The sequence below is a fragment of the Neomonachus schauinslandi genome, chromosome 8 (genome assembly GCF_002201575.2).
Source record: "Neomonachus schauinslandi chromosome 8, ASM220157v2, whole genome shotgun sequence".
NCBI lineage: Eukaryota > Metazoa > Chordata > Mammalia > Carnivora > Phocidae > Neomonachus > Neomonachus schauinslandi.
Window position 1 is genome coordinate 7835253 of NC_058410.1, and position 22636 is coordinate 7857888.

At 40.2% G+C, this 22636-nt stretch overlaps 1 protein-coding gene across 1 annotated transcript in view; it reads right to left on the reverse strand.

The window, feature by feature from the left end:
• The window catches only part of SLC22A3 (solute carrier family 22 member 3), an 86087-nt gene that overhangs the window by 25103 nt on the left and 38348 nt on the right, over window positions 1-22636 (reverse strand). The window contains exons 2-5 of the mRNA XM_021693533.2: window positions 18790-18893; window positions 16275-16429; window positions 14619-14787; window positions 13636-13753 (exon numbers count right to left, since the gene is read on the reverse strand). Of these exons, the coding sequence (XP_021549208.1) occupies window positions 13636-13753; window positions 14619-14787; window positions 16275-16429; window positions 18790-18893 (546 nt within the window). The remainder of the gene's footprint in view (window positions 1-13635; window positions 13754-14618; window positions 14788-16274; window positions 16430-18789; window positions 18894-22636) is intronic.

Consider the following 22636-nt stretch of genomic DNA (forward strand, 5'->3'; position numbering starts at 1 on the left):
CACATATTTGAGATACTAATTATTGGGTTCCTTAAAAATAGTAGACCACTTTTAGGTGGTCAACTAATTCAGGCTCTGAAACAGGAACTTGATAAATGATGGCTCTACTTATTAGCTGGAGCTCAAAAAACAAAAAACAAAAAACTGGCTCAACATTGAAACAATTCAAGGTGGATCCCTGCTTCCCAGTCAGAAAGGTGGAGGGCTCTTGATGAATTCAGGCATGACTGTGACAGCTAACACCGAGGCTAATAGGGAAATATTTTTGTGGCCCTTGGATGTAGAAGAATATTTCTTAAACAAAATTGTTGCCAAAATACAATCAATAGGCAAAAATATACACTGATTTGCCTATACTGAATAAGTTTAGGCTTTAAGAATTTCTGTTCAATGAAGAAAAAAAATAGGCAAAGTCAAAGAGTAGCTGAAACACTGAGGAGAATGTACTTGCAATGTCTAGAACCAACAAGGGGGTGGTATTCAAAACATGAAAGGAGGTTCTATAAATTGAAGGAGACAAATACCAGAAAATCCAATATACATGGGCAAGGATGTGGCAAGGCAATCCACAGAGAAGGAGCCAAACAGTAAAGTAAGATGCACGAAGATATGCTGAATTTTACTAGTAAGCAGACGTGCAACTTAAAACATTCAGGAGGCTGGCCCAATTAGAAGATTGGAAAATACCAAATGTGTATGTGGACAAATGGGATGCTCACAGGGTGTACACAGAAAGTAATCTGGCATTACTCAGCGCACGAAGCCTGCATGCATCCCAGGACCCAGCAGTTCCATTTCTACGTATTAAACTCCCTGAGGAACCTCACAAAGATTCCAAAGGGACACGTATGATGATGATTGGAAACAACCCAGGTGCTTGTCATTAGAAGGATGGAGACAAGAAACACAGCAGATGGTACTGATGAAAACCACACAGCACTCACATGTGAGCAAGATGGTGGAAAGATATTCTGACTGGATCTAATTAGATCAACATGTTTTAAAACATATTGCTGCATGAAAAATTCAGAAATAAAGCAAGATCTAGAGCAGCACAATTCCATTTATGTTACCTAAACACACACATACAACAAGCTCTAGTTTTTAAGGGCACATAAATATCAAAGCACATTCTGTTGGGAACCTGTTGGGAAGGGACATGGGGAGAGAGGAGGAAGGGAAAATAAAATGAAACACCAGAGGGGCCTTGCACAGCCCAGTGATGGCTGTGCCATGCACAGAGAGGCATGATTAAGTCAACTCTGCACTCAAAGAGAAATGACAATAACCAAAACAATCTCCAGCAGAGTCATGTTGAGGCCATTTTGGAATTTTGTGCATTTTCAGTGCTTCCACATCTCCCAATATCCAAATTCTGCCTTCCTTCTATACCTCAGAAAATCCTTAGTTTCATGTTTATTTGTTTGCATCAGGGAATGCTGAGAAACTTCTCTGATGAAAGTCAAGTACAATTGAGCAGTTAAGAGACTAGTTGAATTGCACCTTAATAAATATCACAATCCTTGGTGTGTTCTGGAATTTGCATGCAACTCCCCTTTCTTGATTTGCAAAATATTTTTGCATACAGTTACTTATTTATCATTGGTATGTCCTTTATTGTTCAAGACAGAACAATCTTTAGAGAGGGATGAGATGCTTCTATGTATGAGCCATGAACAGGTGGCACATGCCATCCCTGGAATTCTGTTTCTGGAGGTTTTCGATAGTGAAGTATGTTCAGTCTCATGGATTGACTCTGGACCATGGTAAGGTGCATTAATGTTAGATTGCATTCACTATTTACCCTAATTTTAACTATGAATTGCTTTATTATATGCCAACAAATATATAGGTTAGTTTTCATCATTAACAGATGAACGGATTGAGATCCAATTAGAATACCTGTGTACTTATAAACAAATGCAGTCAAAACGAAAACACAGTGAACTGGTTTCCAAATACTGCACATGAGATCTAAGCTGTTCTTCAACTTTAAATGGTAAGAACTTAGATTTAGTTCTTTCCTATATGATGAAAGTGAGTATAGTTGTACAGATAGGGAACTAGTAGAGGAAATTGTGGGGAACTAGTAGAGGAAACTAGTAGAGGAAACTGCCAGCTCATAAAAGAAAAAAGAAAAAGAAAAGCAACCACAAAAAATTGGAAAAAATACAAAGCATCTTAAATGCATGTCAAGAGACATTTTTGAAAGTGAATATTATACAGAGGTTGTTTAAAAGACAGGTGTTTTGAACACAGCACTCAGTAACTGTTTGCCAACTAATGGATGTACAAATGAAAATGAGCCCCTGCTACACCAGCTGAGTCAGTGCCCTTTTGTTTCTGGGCCAGCTTCACATCAATTAACCTTAAATGATTTTTCTAAACATATGACCACCAAATACAATATTCTGTGATTCACTTTGTAATGTGAAAAATATTTTCATTGATATGATCGATGACTTGTTAAACTTAAGAAGCTGGTTATTTTTAGGGAACAAAGCCTACCAAATAGTTTACAGAACTTAGGAAGAAATGATATGGTAAAAAAATACTACATGAAGTAGACCCTCTAGTTCACTCAACTGCTGTCAAAAATTCTGTCCCTTGATAATTTTAGAGCAGCCTGTATAAATACAGCACATAAACTGTCATAAATGGCAGAGTGAATACTTCAATTATCTTTAGTAAAATTTGTCTAAGTTCTCAAAGACAACTATTTAAGCCTGGATACTACACATAATGATCAAAACATGAGGGTAAGTACTTATGCTCTATTGCACTCTGTGCCATAAAAATAATCATGCTGAGCATTCATTCAATAAGCCTTCCTCAGTCTTCCTCAAGATCTAAACCCTTAGTGGTGTATTGGTTCAGAAATGTAAGCAGGAAAGAAAAAAAGAATTCACCTTTGAGAGGTAGTAAGGCAGTTGTACACCCAGTTACTCAATTCTTCCTACATGTAGGACTTGTCCATAGGTCAGTGAAAGAGTAGAATATAATGAACTTGAGTTTACTTTATTGAATCAAAAAAATGAATGAATCTTGGAAGTTGTCAAGAATTCTGTTTGTGAAGAGGTCCTTGGGCTTTTCCTGAGAACATCATACAACTTTAACTGTGAAAGCTCAGGCAATAGTTTTTTTGTTTTTTGTTTTTAGATTTTATTTATTTATTTATTTATTTGAGAGAGAGAGAGAGAGAGAGAGAGAGAGAGAGAGAGAAATAGCATGAAAGGGGAGAGGGTCAGAGGGAGAAGCAGGAGCCCAATGTGGGATTCCATCCCAGGACTCCAGGATCATGACCTGAGCCGAAGGCAGTCTCTTAACCAACTGAGGCACCCAGGCACCCTCAGGCAGTAGTTGTTAAACAGATGGAGACTAATCCTACATGTGCTGACAGATCAGTGACTCTTACCCTTCATTAACCAGAGGACTTCTGGTTAATGCCAAATAATATAACAGTTGCCCACATTATAGGAATTGTGCTTTTAATTTCTGTTCATTGAGACTACATAATGACACAAATTTACTATGAACTTAATAACACATTTCAACTCATTAGTCATTATTAATAACAATCGCATCTACCTTCATTCTGAAAAAATAGTACATATTTATCCAAGACCTATTAACTCACTCTACAGACAAGGCTTGGTTGCAAATGGTTTGAGGATCTGTGACCCATTGGGACAGACTGCCATATGATCATCCCATCAACTATGGGGTTAAAGTTACAGCTGCTGGGTGACAGGAGTGTGTTAGCAACCCTGCTCATCAAGATTTTCTATCTGGTCGCCCTCTGTGCCTATAACTAGGCAAGGTAACAAAGTTTTGCTTTTAACAGGAAAGTTTCCTCTAGCAGAAAAAGCGTCCTTGGTTCTGGCCATTTTCGTCAACATTCCCCTTGTGTGTCTCCTGGGAAGGACATAAAGACTTCTCCACTCTCTGAGTCTTCCTTTATCCAGCCACCTTAAGACCTTAAGAAGGGTGTGCTCACCATGTGGAGAAGGAAGGCTTCTTCTCAATCAGGTCCCCCTTCAATAGCACCAAAATTCAAAGAAAAAGAGAAAATAGCACAGGCCCATATTATTTGTTCCAAAACAAGAAATCCAGCCATCTCTGGAGTGTGTGGACCTAGTCCCCTTTGCATCTGCACCCACATGAAGAAGTGTTGCTATGGCAACATGACCAGTGTTCATCATCTGGCCATCTGGGTGCCCTCTCAGGAGAGGGAGGAGTTATCCCATGAAAAATCTAGCACCTGATATCTTTATTACCATCTTCCTGGGTGGGACCTCGAGGGGTAGAGACAAAGGGATCTGTGTGCTCTCTCCTTTACTATTCAGCCCCATTTCCTGAGTGTTTCTCTGTAGCAAAGGAGCACATCTGTGTACATCAATATGGCCCTGCAGAGTTTAAGTGATTTCACCTGCTCCCCAGGCTGCATCTCTTTTCTTAGGATTATTTCATAAACAAGGGCAATCTTCCTGGTGGGACGAAGATGGAGCAAGCAGTTTTGTCATGGTAACAGCAGCTCTGGATTAGGAATAGCGTCCAGGAATCCCTGCCAAGGAGCTGGATACGCAGGGTTCTGGACATTGTACTCATCATCGCCTCCGAGGCAGCGAGCACTTTCACAAAGAGCTAGTATTTTCTCATTTATTCACAGCAGGGAAGCACAGCAATTTGGATTGCAGAAACTGATTTTGCCAAAAACACAAGAATGGGCCAAATGGCCAAGGAACAAAACACTTGGAAAAGCTGACCATCTTTCTCTCTTGCCCAGATAGAGCATGAACATTTCAAAGACAGTATTAGAGGGCCATTCCCTTGGCAAATGCTCGAAAAAGAAAAAGCAAAAGCAAACCCACTCCCTTATTCTATGAGAGAGAGAGAGATCCAGAATTAAAATAATTGAATTAAGCATTGCCACAATGCCCACAAAAGAGGGTTACCAATATTAACAGAACAGAGTAAGCCTGTGCGGTTTATTCATCTTGTTTTATATTTTAATTAATTTTGTTTGTAATGCCACCGAGGCTTGGGCTAGACAGAAGGAGGCAAATACTCCTCTGCATCCCACAGGGTGCTGGGGCTGGAAGGGGAGGACCATTGCTCTCAAGGGCAAGGATCAGCCTTTGAGAAGGAAATAGGGCGGAGACCATGATTCCCAGATTATATAACTAATGAATGGCTAGTTGATATGACTCTGAATGTCACCAGGTAAAGCTTGGAGCTCTCCCCCAGTATCATCATCCATGGAACCTTGCCTGGAAGGTTTGCTGGAATCTCAGCAGTAGGGAGAGCAGGTCAAGTGTGAATGGAAGGGGCTGTGGCTCTGCACCTGGCCATGAATGAGACTAGGGCCTGCAGGTGGAGAGGTCAGTGCAGGGGAGGGCACACGTGGGTTGTCCATGGGCCAGCACTGCTATCTGTGGGCTGGGACACATCTGGAGAAGGGGTTCTTAGGAGCAGCAGTCTCTAGACAGAGCAGGGACCAGTCATCAAGAGAATGCAGCATCTAGCTTTCAGACAGTGGATGAGTGAAGGGATAAGCTGTAGGATCCTATTTTCAGGAGAAAGAAGGGCAGAAATTAAGCAGGGGCCAGGGCCCCAGTCAAACAGGCTAGGGTTCAAGGTCAGATTAAGAATTAGAATAGAAGCTGGGGTGTGAGCAAGTTGAATAAATCAAATATGTGCGTGTTTTGTGTGTTTATCAGATGTCAATAAAGCGGCGTGTTTTTTTAAAAGAATATCATTTCATGTTGGGACTTCAAATAAAGACTGTGAAAGTTAAAAAAATATAGACAGAGAAAAGAAACTAGGGATTGAAGAAGGGGTTAGGAAGAGAGAGGCCCCAGGCTGAGGCAGCCTGCATCAGACTTTGGGCAAGCAAACGGAGCCCATCCTCTAGTGAGACTAGGAATCCCTCACAGGCATCAGGGTCCACGGGCAAGCAGGCAAATGTGGCACTCACAAATGTAAACCTTTGCCTCTTCCTCTGAGCATAGCCAGGAAGGTGAGGCCTGAGCAGCTTGTCCCAGTTTGCCTGAGACTTTCTCCGATTCAGCTTCGAAACTCCCACTTCCCAGGAATCCCCCCAGTTCTGGGCATATGGGGACAGCTAGTCTCCCTACAAGTCACCACCCGGGTCCGGGGTCCTGCGTTCTGTAGATCCCATTACGCATGAGTGATACGTCACCAGACACCAGGACTGATGGGTGGGATTGCACACACGGAGTGTATGTCACAGTAATGCGGCATGCTTTCCTCTCACACTTCTGATGGATGTTTTTCAAGTTTAACATGTATTTAAGTGAAGCAATTAGGATTCTAACAAAGGTATATGGCCCAATTATTTTACAAGGGACTCTGGAAGGTGGGCATGAGGGACTGGGAGAGGAGGAAGACTCTGTCTCTCCAAGGTTCCTCACTCGAGATGCTGCTCTTTGGGCGAGGTGCCCTGAAAATCTGCCTCACCCACTCCAAGGCTGTAATCTCATTCCGCAAGAGATAGGTCACTTGGATTCCTAGTTCAATTAAAGCCACATGGTGCTCTGGAACATCTTCCCCTCAGTATCTGTATGGGTTAAATGAGAGTCCACTGACCTGGAAGATTTTAGGCAGAATTTCCTTTAGTGGAAGGAACTTGCTATTTAATCACCAGCTTGGGAAAGGAGCTGACTCTGGATTCAAAGGTCCATCAGTACTGTTTTTATGGCTTTTTAATTGTAGCATTATTTCCCATTTTATGTAATATTGTAACATTCTTTAAAAGTTAAAGATGTGGGAACTAAACAAATAATCCATTTAAATACAGACCATTTGTAGCACTCAGGCTATTGACGAAAATATATTTAGGTAGAGTACTATTAACTCTCAGCTCCAAAGGTTCGTTTTAGCTATATGAAGTGTCCTGTCATTTTTAAAGATTTTATTTATTTATTTATGAGAGAGAGAAAGAGCATGGGCACATGCATGAGTAGGGGTAGGGGCAAAGGGAGAGGGAGAGAGAGAATCCCAAGCAGACTCAGCACTGAGTGTGGAGCCCGACATGGGGCTCGATCTCACAACCCTGAGCTGAAATCAAGAGTCGGGCCCTTAACCAACTGAGCCACCCAGATGCCCCATGTCCTGTCATTTTTTTACGCATTCAAGAATATTCTACGTGAAAGCTAATGTGGTAGCATGCATAAGACAGTAATAATTCTTCATATGTCATTTTTGAGGATGATGGCTTTGCTGGGAGGATTGGCACCATTTATTCTGTGTGATGTCAAAGAACGAAGATTTAATCCTATTAAGGGAAAGCACTGTATGAGTTTCCAGTGACTTTCTGTCCAATATCCTTCACTAGTTTCTAGACTCACACCTTTCCAGCTCTTGACACGGGAACTGGACTGGAGCCACCCTGGGGCACTGCCTGGGCCTGAGTTACTTTTTCTGGATCTTTTGAAATAAATTCAGTGAAGACAGTGTTCTATCCCAAGCCTGAGATGGTAATTAAACATAGCATTAACAAAGACAGTACAATAATTGGACTGAAAACCACACCCCAGATGGGCTTCATGACAGCCAGAATCATGGTGTGGTTCCTTCTTTGGAAGAACAAAAATTATGTTTATAAAAATCTCCCCTTAAAAAAGAATGTCATAAACAGACATTCCCAAAGCTGGAAAGTCCCTCTCTATAGACATATTGGTGTCTGCATGACAGTTCGTTATAGTATAATAAAGATGGCAGCTATTAAGAGTTGGACGTCTCTCTGGTAAGTGAGGTAATCTAAAACTTAGCCTAACACTATCTAATGAGGTTTAATCTTTTTCTATTTTCTATTTCTTATATATTTATCTAAAAGTGGGATCACGGATGATGACCCTTTGGGATCAGAAAGCTCAAGTGTCTGTTCTTGATGTTATCTAAACATGCCACCAGGGAAACCACCCATGAGTGTGTTTATGCATTACTGGGTACCAACTTAACACCCAGTACTTATATTTTAATAAGTTATAGATTAGCTATGAACAATATAGGCACATCATCAAAATAGGGAAGTTATGGTCAAGCCTTATTTAGGTTTGTTAGGCCAACAGAGAACAACAATATCACCAACAAATATGGACCTACTCAGTTCTATCCTGTTAGAGGCTCTTTGTTTGAGTTGCAACATACTCTTTTCCATGAACACATCCCACACAAAGACAAGAAGTGGAGGGTAGCGGAGGAGAGGGATCTTTAGGATAAGGGCTTGTAAAATCCTTTGGGAAAAAAAATGAAAGCAAAACCACAGCCACAGTTATTACCTATGTAGTTGTATAACCTGGATCAGTAAGCGACAAAAGCTATTTAACCAGTATATTAATTAAATAATGCTGCATAACAACCATCAATCTTAGTGACATAAAGTAATAGACATTCATTTAGCTCATATGTTTGTGGGTTGGCTGAGAGACTGCTGATCTAGGTTTGGGGAAGTTTTGCTAAATAAGCTTACTCCAAATGCCTCTCAGCCTCCTCTGGGGCCAGGAGGCAAGCCTGGGAATATTCTTCTCATGGTGATGGCTGAAGTGCAGAGAGCAAGCCCAACCACACAGCACATTTCAAGATTCTACTGAATCACGTCTGGTGGTAACTCACCATCAGCCAAAGCAACTCACATGGTCAAGCTCAAAATCAAAGGGCAGGACAGACGTTCCACCTACCATGGGACCAAAGCAAGTTACATTGGCATGCCTAATATCATTTGAACCCAGAAGTATTTTTGTCCAATGGAAATGAGGGGGAGGATGTGTATATTTTAAACAATAATCTAAACGACTCCCTTCCTCTGTCACCTCAACAACCAAAAATGTGTTGAATCACTAAACCCTACCCTGGCAATCAAAACAATGCCATTATGATCAGCTACATTAGTTAGCTTTGGCTGCAAAAACAAACACCCTCCAATCTCTGCAGCATGCTGAGACACGTTTAGCAGACTAGTTTACTGAGAAAACAGTTATTTCTTGGCCATATTCCATATGGCGGCTATAGGTCAGCTTCTGCAGCTCTGTTCCAAGTTGTGGCTCTTCTCATTCTGAGTCCCACACTGAAGGAACACCACCAATTTAGGATATGCTGTTCTTGTGGCAAATGGAAAGGGCAAGAGAGCTGTGAGAAATGCATTTACAGCTTCTGCTCTGAACTGGTACCTCGGGCCATCAATTCAGAAGGCCCAGCCTGACTCAGTGGGGGGAATCTATCCACCTGCAGAGGAGCATTGCTGCAAGTCCCACGGCCATGGGGGTGGGGGTGTGTATGGGATCTTCCCACAGAGAGGGGTGAAGAGCTGGGAACAAGAACACATCTATCAAAGATAGTACCATTTCGTGATGAGAAAAGTTCACCGAGCAACAATCCCGGCTCTCCACTACTTACCCATAGACCTAGTCTACTACGAGCAAAAGTCTGAGCACTCTTAAATACTTGCCCACTTTCTCATCTATTTTGAGAAATACACACTCAGTTTTTAGGGCAATGGCCATCTCTTCAGACCAGCATTGCCATTCAGTACACCGTTGTTCAGTCATACACACGGTGCTGGTATGTGTCTATTGGATGAGCGTGGAAAGTTGCATTGATTGGTATCCTACTAGGTGTGAGGCAAGAACAAATGTACTACAGGTACCAGGAAGTAACATCAAACTGAAGCCAAAGAGAAATTTAAGTGCAACATGAAACAACTTTGCCTTATGAACAAAACTGCGGGGATGGCCAAGGCAGGAAGCAGTGTAATCACCAACACGCTCCCCGGGTCAAAGGACGCCTGTGGACGCTCTGGAGGCATCAGGACACACTGCTGCACTACGGTTGTGCTTGGGCTGTAAGGACTGTAGACTTGCCAATAGTTTGGTTTTATTTTTTCAAGTGTGCCCTAAACATTGCAAAGGCACCCGTGAACGAGTCTAAGCTAAGTATCTTTCTGCATTGGGTCACTGCCTAGTGTTTGACACCCAGCCCATCCCTTGATTCTCTCTGGTTTCTATATACTTTGATTCTTTCCATTTTCTACATTTCTTCAACTTACTCTAAGTTCCACCCACTTGCCTCATTTGCATTGGTTTTATGTTTTTGGACTTTTCTTATCAGTGAATAATAGTTATACTGTTGGTATATTCAGAGAACCTGATATTCTCATCACCTGTGTTTCTAGCTTCTAGCTGTGGCTTCAACAAAGTCAACAAATTCAACAAATTCCCAGCTAGCTGGGAATTTTGGCAAATGGAAGCCTAGGGACCAGTGAGACAGAAAGCCAGAATTTATCTGCCCACAAAATGAGTAACATCCATATGAAATATAACTGAGATTATTTACTGGACAGCCAACCCTCAGAATAACCCACCTGGTTGAATATTGTGATGAAATCCACCTATTTCTTCCCACATCCTCCTTCCATTCACAAAGCCCAGGGGACTGGTGTAGCCCTATTTTATGGTGAATTTAGGTACTCTTCTGTAATATAGAACATCATTTTAAGCTAGGTCTTTCGATCCCCCCTAAAATAGACTAGGCTCTCTGGTGCCAGGGATGGAACAGGCTGGGTTTGGGAGGTGACTAAGGAAGACAGCATCGCTGCCAGGCCTCCCATGTGCATCAGGTAGATTCTTTCCAATTCATTCTAGCTTCACTGCAACCTGTGATGTGCACCCTTAGGATGAGATGGGAATTTGGACTGGTCTTGGAGGATGCGGTAACTTACATGATAATAACTTCTTCCAAAAGTCAGGATTTACTGAAAAGAGGTTCTATGAAAAGTGAAGGCAGAGCACTGGACAATCAGCTTTGAGCATGGGGGTCCTTGAGGTTATATTCAGAGAGGGGGGATACCAACTAAGGCATCAAAAGGTTGCAAAAGGGTTGAAGTGACTATGTAAGCATAAGGTTTCAAGATGACCCTAATAGCGATTTGGTCAATTAGTTAGTTAGTTGAGTCACCAAAACATGAGTAATTGATAGTGACACACAGAAACCATAATAGGATTGATTTTGGAGTTGGGGCTCAAGAAAAATTCCTGCACTATTGGGCAGTACTTCTGAGTACTGTAAAGAGGTAATTTGCACATTATTATTCTTTGTGGGAACACTGGGATCTCTGAAATAGAAAATTATGATTTGGCCTATAATTTGACTGAATTCTGCTATTAGCAAGGGGTTTTAAACTGAAATGTTAATTCCTTCTTTTTTTTGAAGATAATACTTTGTTTTTCTGCTTATGTTGTACAATCTTAAAAGGTTGAAGATGGATAGGTTCAGTTTGAAGACATTTGTTTCAAAACTCAAAGCACCCTTTGAGAAGTAGGTGATTCCAAGAGTGAGACCCTACAAGATGAGCCTGGAAAATCTCATCGTGCTAAGGAGCAAAGAAGCTGTAAGAACTGTATCTCAGAGTCACCAAATAATTGATGGGAGAAGTTAGTCTTTATGTAAGTGTTCCAGTAACAAACGAAGACATAATGATAAAATGGGAATGTTATCATTATCGTCATTTACAACTTCTGGTGAATTAATATATGCAGGCAATGATGATCAATGGTAGCTAACACCACAAAAGAAGAGACGGGCAGATAGGAGGGGTCTCTTAATGGAAGAGTACTAAGCCATTTACAAAGGAGGATTGCCAAAAGTATCAAACCTAAACCTGATTTAGCTCTAGATCTACCTACTGATTGACAGGGAATACAAGAGACAGAGGGTCATGTTAAAGGATCCTAAGGATGTAATCAACCAAATTTAGACTGCAGAAAATTCTACAGAAAAAAAGCCAGAAAGAAACCCTACTATTCTTTACCCCCAAGGTTTCAAGGAAAAGAAAAGAACAGAACAGGAACCTATAGTCTAAAGACCAAAGAGACTTATCAGCCAATCACAGTATGGAATCATCATGGATAGCGGTGGCTCAGGTGCTAAACTCCCGAGAGAAACTCATGTCTGGCTTCAAACCTGACTTTCAAATGGGGATCATCTAACTGCTTAAAACCAGAGTTAACACATCTTGGAAGCCACAGGATCCACCGTTCATGATCTTTCACAAGAACAACCATGTAGAGCCTTGAACTGCTTCCCCGTTGAAATGTCTCCACAGTGCTCATGAATTCAAAGCAGGTCTGTGGGTCTACAGGAGCAGCGTTGAACTAGACACCAGGGGACACGTAAGAGCAGCTGCTTCTGGGAATCATCCCATGCCCTCTCAGCAATACTCACAATAATATACCACATGCCTAGTTAAGTGGCATTTGCCTTCATAAGCCATCAGCACACACTGTTTTTTCTTTATTTTTAAAAACTTGATGTCAATCTGACATATACTTAGCTTTGGGACTACATGTGCAACGTCTTTGCGATACTGCTGAACAAAGAGCAAAAATATTTATTTGACTATTAAAACTGAGTGCAGATTATCATACATCTGATCCAGTTGTGAAGACAAAGTTTATGTGATGAGAGCAAGAGGAGAGGGCAGCAGGATATTTTTTCCCTAAAAGGAATCCACAGCCCATATGTGCTCAAAGAACAAGGATCAACTCATCTTCATGGTTAAAACAGGTCATGTTTTATCTTTACCACATTGTGTATGATCTGTAAACCCCAAGGTACATCAATATAATCCAATAGTTGACTGGTCAGTTGAAACCTCTATAAACACAGAGGCTACTGCTTGCCACTGAATGTAAGAGTGAAGGAAAAAGGTAGAAATCCAAATATCTCTGGGCAAGTTCTGGGAGGTTGGGGATGTGACAAGAAAACCAACAAAGCTTGTTTTTTATCAGAATGTTCTATCAAAACCAAATGAGTGCTACAAAAAAAAAAAATTGATGTTAGCAACCTAATACTCTTCAAGGTTTTTATCAAAGATTCATATCTTCCAAAAATTATTCTCTAATATTCATTTTATAATAATCCCTCTGTTACTTTGTCTTTGCATAAAGCATTGCTATGTATTTTTATCTATTATTCTCTAATTATTCAGGTGTTGCTTCAGATATATCTGTATATCTCCAAAGGCATAGCAAATCTTCCAAAAAGCAAAGAATGAACTCGAGTCCCTACCATTTCTCTTAGTATAGTGATACAGAAGCACCCAAAAAGCCTTGCTGGAGAAAAGAAGAAGAAAAAATGGAGGAAGAAAATGAGGGAGGGAGGGAAGGTAGGCTAGCAGCACATGTAAGTCTGAAGGCTGAATATTACATCGTTGCTCATGTTCTCAAATAACTAGTATTTCCAAGACTACATTTAAAGGCAAATCTTTAGACTACCCTGAATGTCAAGAAAAGATTTATAGTTCGTGCAAATTAAGATGAATGAATGACTTCATAGTACGGGGCTATGGTAAGTAAAGTATAATAATTCAAGGAACGTGGTGCAACTATTGAAACATGGACCAAGGGACCAGTTGACCTTCACTCTGGTGCTATCACAATTCCATAACCATGTCTTCTTTAATGCACCTTGTGATTCTCCCCAAGGGTTTTTTTTTTCCCCTCCCTTTTTAAAGTCAAACTAAAAACGATTTAGTCAGCTCTTTGATAATATGTACATAAGAGACAAATCAATTCACCCACTTCAACAATGCTTGTTACTAGTAATAAATAAGATTACCTCTGAGTAATTTGGTGAGAGATATTTCCCATTGCACTTGGCAATGCTCCTCAGGATTTTTAATGCTTTATCTCCTTTCTTCCGAGTAATCAGCCAGCGGGGAGACTCAGGAACCACCCTGGCAAGAAGAGGACTTTTTTTGAGTTTTATCTAGTAATTTCAAAACCTAAAAGTTAACGACTTGAGTTTCTCTATCAAAATGGATCTTGCGATTAGGTACAAGTTTAGGAGATTGAGAGTTTAGGCTCTCTGCAACATAGATTATCTCAGAAAATTTATAATGGAAGGGAAAAGTGCTCACTTGATAACCAGATCATTGGTCATAATAAAAATAATCAATAATGCATTGCTCTTGTAAACCCAGGCTGTCCTAGAACACAGTGTCCTCGATTACACATATGAAGAGAACTGGGGTATAATGAGCATTTAGGAAGAGGTGAAGATCCAATTCATGTAAACTGATTGTCCCATATATTAAAATTAAATTAGAGGAATGATCAAAATACATTCACTACAATAAGAGTCAAATGCATATAACCTGTAGTTTTTTGATAACTTAATTTTCTCATGCTCTTAACATTTCTTTATTCCTCAGGAGATTCCTAAATAATATTAATTTGCTTAATAGAACACACAGAGAAGCAAATCTATTTCATTGCATTTAATTTGCATGTTGAAATATTGGCAGATATGGTTTGTTGCCTTCTAGTGCTCATGAAGATATTACAAAATAACAAAACATAATTAATACTCTATTTAGATTTTCTGTTTGGGTACTTTATTAATTTATGTTAATAACAACTATTAGTCTAACAATAATCTCTATAAATTTTCAAATTCTCTAGAAATACTCAAAGCCCATAGTCACTCTGGAGATGTTAGGAAATCTCCTTTGTTGCTTTCATTTTTATGGTGGTTTAGAAGTGCAGATTCTACATTTCTGTGGAATAAGAATAAATTCAATATGACCAAAACTACTTTACCAGTAATAAAGGAGGAAGAGAAAGCTGGGCAGCGTTATGGCTAGCTGGATTCCTTGCCAATTTGGGATAAAGTAGGCAATTCCAGGAAGAATTATGATTCCAAGGGTGAAGAACATTTGGACCACTATTCCCACAATTCTCCTTTGCTTTGAACCTACTATTTCCGTTACTGAAGGAAAACAAACACAGAGGTTAGGGAAGCTCGAGATCAGTTCCAAAATAAACAAACAGAGATGTTACATCTGTCATATCCATCAGTATTGCTAGAATGCTACAGAACTCTTAAAGGTACCAAGTCTTCCACACATGCTGGAGCCATGCTTTCTGCTCACTCTCTTCTCTGCCAGTTAATTGGCAAGCACGTACCACGCTCATCCCACACACCTAGCCCAGCACTCTTCTGGGTATACAAAGAACATATGTGTTGGTTTTAGGAAAGCTTAAATGATGACTATTTTATCAACACAGAACTAGAATAAACTGGCTAGATTTCTATCACGGTATTTCTAAAGATGTACATATTATAGTCTCTTTAGGAGATTATTTATGAGCATTATAATTCTACAAATAATTTTTTCAAGATCACCACATGGTTTCTATCAAGTGATAATTCTCTCCACGGTGTTGGACTTTCCATTTATGTGATATTTCTTTAAAAATCACATGGGGAATTTTACCGCTGGCATCCTTCCCCCCTCCACCCCCCCCAACTCATCCATTTCTATTTGTCATTAATTCTATTCCGATATGCTACCTTAGTTGTGCCCTAAGATCACAACTTTGAAAATTCACCTAGACTCAGATCTCCTTAAAAACGCTTCATATTCCAAAATTATCCCTTCTGCCCCAGCCAGCGACAGGCAACCTCCCAGTACTCTCTCCTTCCCCGCCCATAAAAAGATCTTCAAAGTGTCCCCAAAGTGGGCACTGCTTGGGGAGAGATTGTCTAGCAGTAATGGAAGGGACTAGAAGCTTAACGGTCTGGAGCAATAATCGAAAAGGAGCTTTTGCATCTCCCTGCTCACAAATCCACTGTGACTCTGAGAGTAGGTAGCTGGTTCTGGATATCACTAGAGACAGAACCAAAGTAGCAGCCAGGACTTCTCCCAGTAAAATGAACAAAGAGCAACGGGAAAGTTTTCTTTCTTTCATACCCAGAAGGTCAAACTTTCTAGTTACGGAAGAGAGCAAAGGTTCACAAATGAGCTTCTCATTTTTAGGTCAGATCTCCTCCACGGTAAAAAGTTCTCCACTTGAACAAAAGGAATAGAATTAAGAAATAATATTTGAGAACACAGGGATGTCATCTCAAACCCTATCACAGATATACACAGAAAATGCGTTAAAAATGTTTCAAGAACTGCTGAAATTTTTATAAAAATTAATCTCTGATAAAGCAAAGCAATAACATGCTAGTGGTATGGCTGTGCTAGAAAGTGGTTCACCCAAGTACTTTGTGATAGTCCATAGTTGGCAAGGTGGCATTTTAGTTTCCCAAGAGTCAGAATCTCACCCCCGCACCTTCCTATTTGCAGAGATCATTACTGTGGCAGCCGCCAAGCCTCCACATAGGAGCTCCAGGAGGGCTGACTGGCCAGCACCGCCCAGCCACCTGTCCCTGGCTGTCAGAGACACGGAGGCGTAGCAATGTCTTACCAATTACGTAGCAGGTCATCCATGTCCCCTTTCCAAACACACCTTGTAGGAAGCGGAAGACCACAAACACAGGGAAATTGGGTGCAAATGCCACCACGACACCGGTGACGCCAACACCGAAACAGGATATTAGGTAAATGACTAGTCTGCCGTACCTTTTTGAGAAAGAGAGAGGAAGAAGTCACCTTCAACGTTTCCTTCGACACAATGAGAAAGACTATCATTAGAAGTATTGTTAAAGAGGTTTAAGTATAGAAATTTTGTTTTTAAGACTGTATTACTACCAGGTACAGGATTGTTGAAAATTCTACATTTTGTTTTATAGAAAAACCAGGGCAAATAAGAACATGTGCCTCTGAAATGACATGACAAAATGTAAAGCACAGAATACATTCTTTGTGATTGCAGTTTCCAAAAAGATAACGCTCTCTATCACATCTTGTCTCCCTGGTGGCACAGCTTGGACACTTTATAGCATTTTTGTGAGTGGAGTGGGAAGGGGGAAGGGAAAAGGCCCCAGGCTTCAGTTTTGGCTCAACCATCAGCCAGCCGTGCGACCTTGGGTCCATGTCTTCAGCAATCCAAGACTCAGATTTTGTTTATTTGCTTGTGGGTTGTTTTCTCCCCCCTCCCTTTCTATGGTGAGGTTGTAGAGGCTCAAATGAGAAGCTGATGTGAAAGCTCCTTACAAACTATGAAGTTCACAACCAATGTGAGCTGTTCTTAAGTTCTGCATTTTATCCTCACCATTTACATAACTATGATTAGAAAGGTAGGCAAAGGGCACACGTTATTGTGTGCCATATTCTGGGATTCTGATGTTAAGTGGTTCGGTATAGTTGTGCCAAGTTATTGGCTGGTGAAAATCTGTCATCCATGACCTTTCAGAGATTTGATTCAAAAACCTTTTCCCGTAGAAATTCCCACCAAATTCACATATGCAGCATCCTGCTTCGGTCAGCGGAGTGGAGACAGAAGTAGTCCTGGTTTATCGAGGTTTTGAAATTCACTGCCTGTTCTTCCTACACTGTCCTCTCATAGATAGGTGGCCTATTACACTGTTTCTTGTCCTTTCCTTCAATGACGCAAAGGAGAAGAGCCGACAGATGGCTGGCCCTGCGGTGAGGCAGACTCATTCACAGCTCTGTCTTCCTCTCCAAAGAGTTGAGTCATCTCTGAGGATAGCCACTCAGTCCCCTGCTAGAACATAGGTAGAAAGAGCCCCCTCCTTTAGTTGAGTTACTTTTATTTGGAGATATGTTTACTGATTGTGAAAGAGAAACATGCAGAAGCAGCAAAACCTAATGTTTAAATCAGAAATACGTGTTGAAAAGACGTGGCTCCATTGCGAGTCGTAGCCAGCTAGGGTTCTCCCCTAGTGATGTGTGGGGAGATTAAGAAAAGAAAGATGCATGGGAAGGGCTATAAGAAGAAACCACAGACAAAGACATGGATAAAAGACAGGGAAAGAGCATCAGACACAAGGATTAAGGAGAAAGTCATATGCCTGTCTTTCCATACGAAGAGGGTGTCAGGGGGCTGCAAGAGAGAACTAAGAGACAGATGAAGGAGCAGAAAAAGAAACCAAGGGTTCTACCCACTTTGAAGTCCTGGTCTGGTCAAACGCAGACCATCTATTGGTGAAAGCATATGGGGCATTTTATCGTCTACAATTAGCTAATTAATGGCATTGGGCAGTTCTCCAAGAGGTACGCTTAGCACTGTGCACCATGAGCCTGGTCACAAGGACCCACCCAGGCTGGGCTAGAGTGACCAGAGTGATGTTCAGCCAGACACGGCCAATGGCCAAAGCTTTTCTACTCCTGTCCTAAGGGGTATAGAAGGAATAATTAAATTACTGCACATATTTTCATAGTTAGAATTGGGATAAAGGAATAGTTCAACATGAATACAATAACCAACATCAATAATGGTTCAAACAGGAATATCTGAATAGAAAGCATGACTATTCTCAATATACACACTCACCACGTCTGCCATTAACTGGTATATTTATGAATGTTAAATGATAAAGTTCTTTTAACAGTCTTCGGAAAAACTCTTTTCTGCAGAATTTTTAACTTATAGAATAAAATACAAGGATTTCTTAAAAAAATTAAATGAAACATATTTGGAAGGAGCTGACTCTGACTAAATTAATCAGACCACAACCAGTGAGTTATGGAAGAACATGGAATCGCCTCTGCTGTGTTCAGCCAGCCAGCCATCGGCCCCACGATGAAGTTACTGCATTTCTGGTGTTTGTGTTTCCACTCAGATGCTTGCAGACCCACTGGGAGCAGCCCCATCCATTTGTGCAGTTCAAGGAGTAAGAAGATGGAGGTGAGCAAGGAGAGAGTTAGTCCAACCAAATAAGCATGAATGTCGCAAGTAGAGAGATTAAGATTTTTTCCAAGTTTAGCAAAAATTGTTTTCTAATGGCTAACATCATTTTCATCTCCACACGTATGCATCATGTTTTAGTGCTGTCAACCGCTGTCACATCCGTGCCTACCTGTCTGCTGCATAGCCCAAGGTGAAGGCTCCAGCCAAGAAGCCCAGGTTTAGGACAGCTTGTGTGAGATCCAGCATCCAAGCATTGACACACACGAGGTCAAACTGGGAAAACAAAGCAGATACATGGGAGACATATGACCCTGCTTATCCTCAAGACACCTGGTCTTCTGTCCAAATCAGCGATCATTAAACATTTTTGCCCAAACCCACTCCTTAAAATTTTTAAATGTATCACATGCATGTTTTATATTGATGTATAAATGTTTTGTCAGTTTCAATAACTGCCAAAGATGTAATTCACTGTATCCAATAGTCTAAATACCGGAGCCATTGGCCACCTACCATCACCCAGTAAAAACAAGCTCTTCAATAGTCTCAATCTGAAGTCAATCTTTTTGTCTCTTTGAATTCTTATTTTTGTTCCCACATACTTACATCCTAATATTATAAGTAGAAAATGTTTTATTGTGTTTTGCCTTAATGTGTATCGCATTAATGGTGAGGTAAATAAATAGTTCTGTGTGTAAAAATTATCTATATAAATTGACATTTAATTAAAAAAAATTTTTCCTGTGACAATGTCTCTAAAGATTCGCATTCTTTCCCATTGAGTTATAACTACAGTTAGTAGACCACAACGGATGAAAACAGAAAATATGATGAATTTTGAAAAAGATTTATTACACAGAATAACATTTTGTTGGAAATGCACCTCTGTATTTCTAGAAGAATGTTAAGAAAGCCTGGGGTTTTCCAGCTGGTTCATGTAATCTGTGGAGGAAGATTGTTTATTACCAGAACCAGTTAAGGCTAAACATCAATACTGCTCCCTTTTTTTCATTTTTAAAAGTTTATGTGCCAGGAAAACTTGTTTGTATAAGTAAATTAATGAGAATGGAGAGAGTTTGTTAGAGCAACATCATTCAATTCTTCTGGCTCCTTCTCAGTTACATGCTGAGACTCACATAGCGATCTACCATCAAAATTAGTTCTACTTTTCTATTAACCAACAGGCCATTTAAGTTCTCCTACAATCTTGCTGCAAGGAAGTAAAAGGAAACCACCACACTTACAAAAAGTTGTTTAATCAAATCATTAGAGTCATTTGCTTTCTTCATTACCTTCTTAATACCCAAACCAATAGTTCAAACTGTCCTGCTGTTTGGTTCCCCACAGGTTTTTAAGCCTCGGGTAGGTGCATCACAGAGGGATGGGAGAGAGGTAGGATTCCTTTAGCAAAGTGGGAGAAGGGCATTAGGAAAAAGGACCTGCATCCTCATTGCATGCATATTCTCAGGAAGATCCATTTTGGACCTACATGAGCTGAGGCCCTGACAATGGATTCCCTTCAAAGTACCCCAGCCCTCCCCACACTGTGATTGGCTTTGTGTACCTCCAAATGGCAAGCCCACCCCAACTTGAAGGCCATTCATAAATACACATTCATAAGTGAACCATCACACTTATTTATGGAACCTAACCCATGATCTGTCACTTAACATAGCTGGAAAAAAACAGGAGCATGAGTAGCTGGCCCACCTCACAGAGTTGCTGGGAAGACGTATGGAGATTAAAAAAGTAAAAAAGATTTACATATACACATGGTAGTAGGAACTGTGGTGATTTAAATGAGTTTTATCATCCATTTAGGTACTGCTTTCTCAGGGCACAACAATTTTATTTTAAGTAAAATTGCAGACAATTAATTATCTGAAATAATTTCCCATTGGAATTAAACATATAGAGAATGCAATTAGAGGACAGCCACATGTGGAAGAATGAAACTGGATGGCTTATTTACACCATATACAAAAATAAACTCAAAATGGATAAAGGACCTAAATGTGAGACCTGAAACCATAAAAATCCTAGAAGAAAACACAGGCAGTAATTTCTCTGACATCAGCTGTAGCAATATTTTTCTAGATGTGTCTCCTGAGGCAAGGGAAATAAAAGCAAAAATAAACTATTGGGACTACAGCAAAATAAAAAGCTTCTGAACCACAAAGGAAACAATAAACAAAACTAAAAGGCAACCTACAGAATGGGAGAAGATATTTGCAAATGACATATCCAATAAAGGGTTAGTACCCAAAATATATAAAGAACTTACAAAACTCAAAACCCAAAAACAAATAATCCAATTTAAAAAATGAGCAGAAGACATGAGGGGCACCTGGGTAGATCAGTTGGTTAAGTGTCTGCCTTCGGCTCAGGTCATGATCTCAGGGTTGCGGGATCAAGCCCACGTCAGGTTCCATGTTCAGCGGGGAGTCTGCTTCTCTTTCTCCCTCTGCTCTCTCTCTCTCTCTCAAATAAATAAATCTTTAAAAAATTTTTTTTAATTACAAAAATGAGAAGACATGAACAGACATTTCTCTAAAGAAGACATCCAGATGACCAACAGACACATGAAAAGATGCTCAACATCACTCATCATCAGGGAAATGCAAATCAAAACTACAATGAGATATCACCTCACACCTATAAGGATGGCTAAAATCAAAAATACAAGAAACAAGTGTTGGCAAGGATGTGGAGAAAAAGGAACCCTCTTGGAGGGAATGCAAACTGGTGCAGCCACTGGGGAAAACAATATGGATGTTCCTCAAAAAGTTAAAAATAGAACTACTCTACGATCTAGTAATTGCACTACAAGGTATCTACCTAAAAAGTCCAAAAACACTAACTCAAAAGGATATATGCACCCTTATGTTTATTGCAGCATTATTTATAATAGCCAAACTATGGGAGCAGCCCAAGTGCCCATCAATAGGTGAATCAATAAAGAAGATGTGGTATATACATATATACACAATGGAATATTATTCAGCCATAAAAAAGAATGAAATCTTGCCATTTGCAACAACATGGATGGAGCTAGAGAGTATAATGGTAAGCAAAATATGTCAGCCAGAGAAAGACAAGTACCATATGATTTCACTCATATACAGAATTTAAGAAACAAAACAAAAAGAGAGAGCGAGAGAAATCAAGAAACAAACAAACTCTTAACTACAGAGAACTAACTGGTGGTTACCAGAGGGGAGGTGGGTGGAGGTGATGGAGATGAAGGAGGGCACTTGTGATGAGCACCAGTGATGTATGGACCTATACTGTACACCTGACAGTAACGTAATACTGTATGGAACACTCCATCAAAAACTAATGATGTACTGTATGGTGACTAACATAACATAATGAAGAAATTATAAAAAAATAAATGTATGAAAGAGAAAAAAATAATACTATATGTTAACTACACTGGAATTAAAATAAAAACAAACAAACAAAAGAATGCACCAAGAATAGAAGTATATCAGATCTCAGAAATCAAACAGGCAATTTAACTGCCAGAAAAAACATTTTGCTTCAGAAAAGTAGCAGCCAGTGTCAAATAGAAATTCCCAAAGAGTAGAATTTGCCTCCTCCAGCTGTACTTCAGATAACTGGATTAGCTAGGGATGCAGGCAAGCTTTTCTTTTCTTTTTTTTTTTTTTTTTAAGATTTTATTTATTTATTTGAGAGAGAGAGAACACATGAGAGGGGATAGGGTCAGAAGACGAAGCAGACTCCCTGTCGAGCAGGGAGCCCGATGTGGGACTCGATCCCGGGTCTCCGGGATCATGACCTGAGCCGAAGGCAGTCGCTTAACCAACTGAGCCACCCAGGCACCCCAGGCAAGCTTTTCAAAGATGACATAGCAAGGCCCAGCAAGAGCTATCCTTTCAGTGAATTTGTTCAGCTGCTTTTGAATTGTATGAATTAAAATATCCTCCCCATGGTCTTTAAATCCACAAAATATTCTTTAAAATAAAATTATCTTTTTCACTCTACCTTAAGAG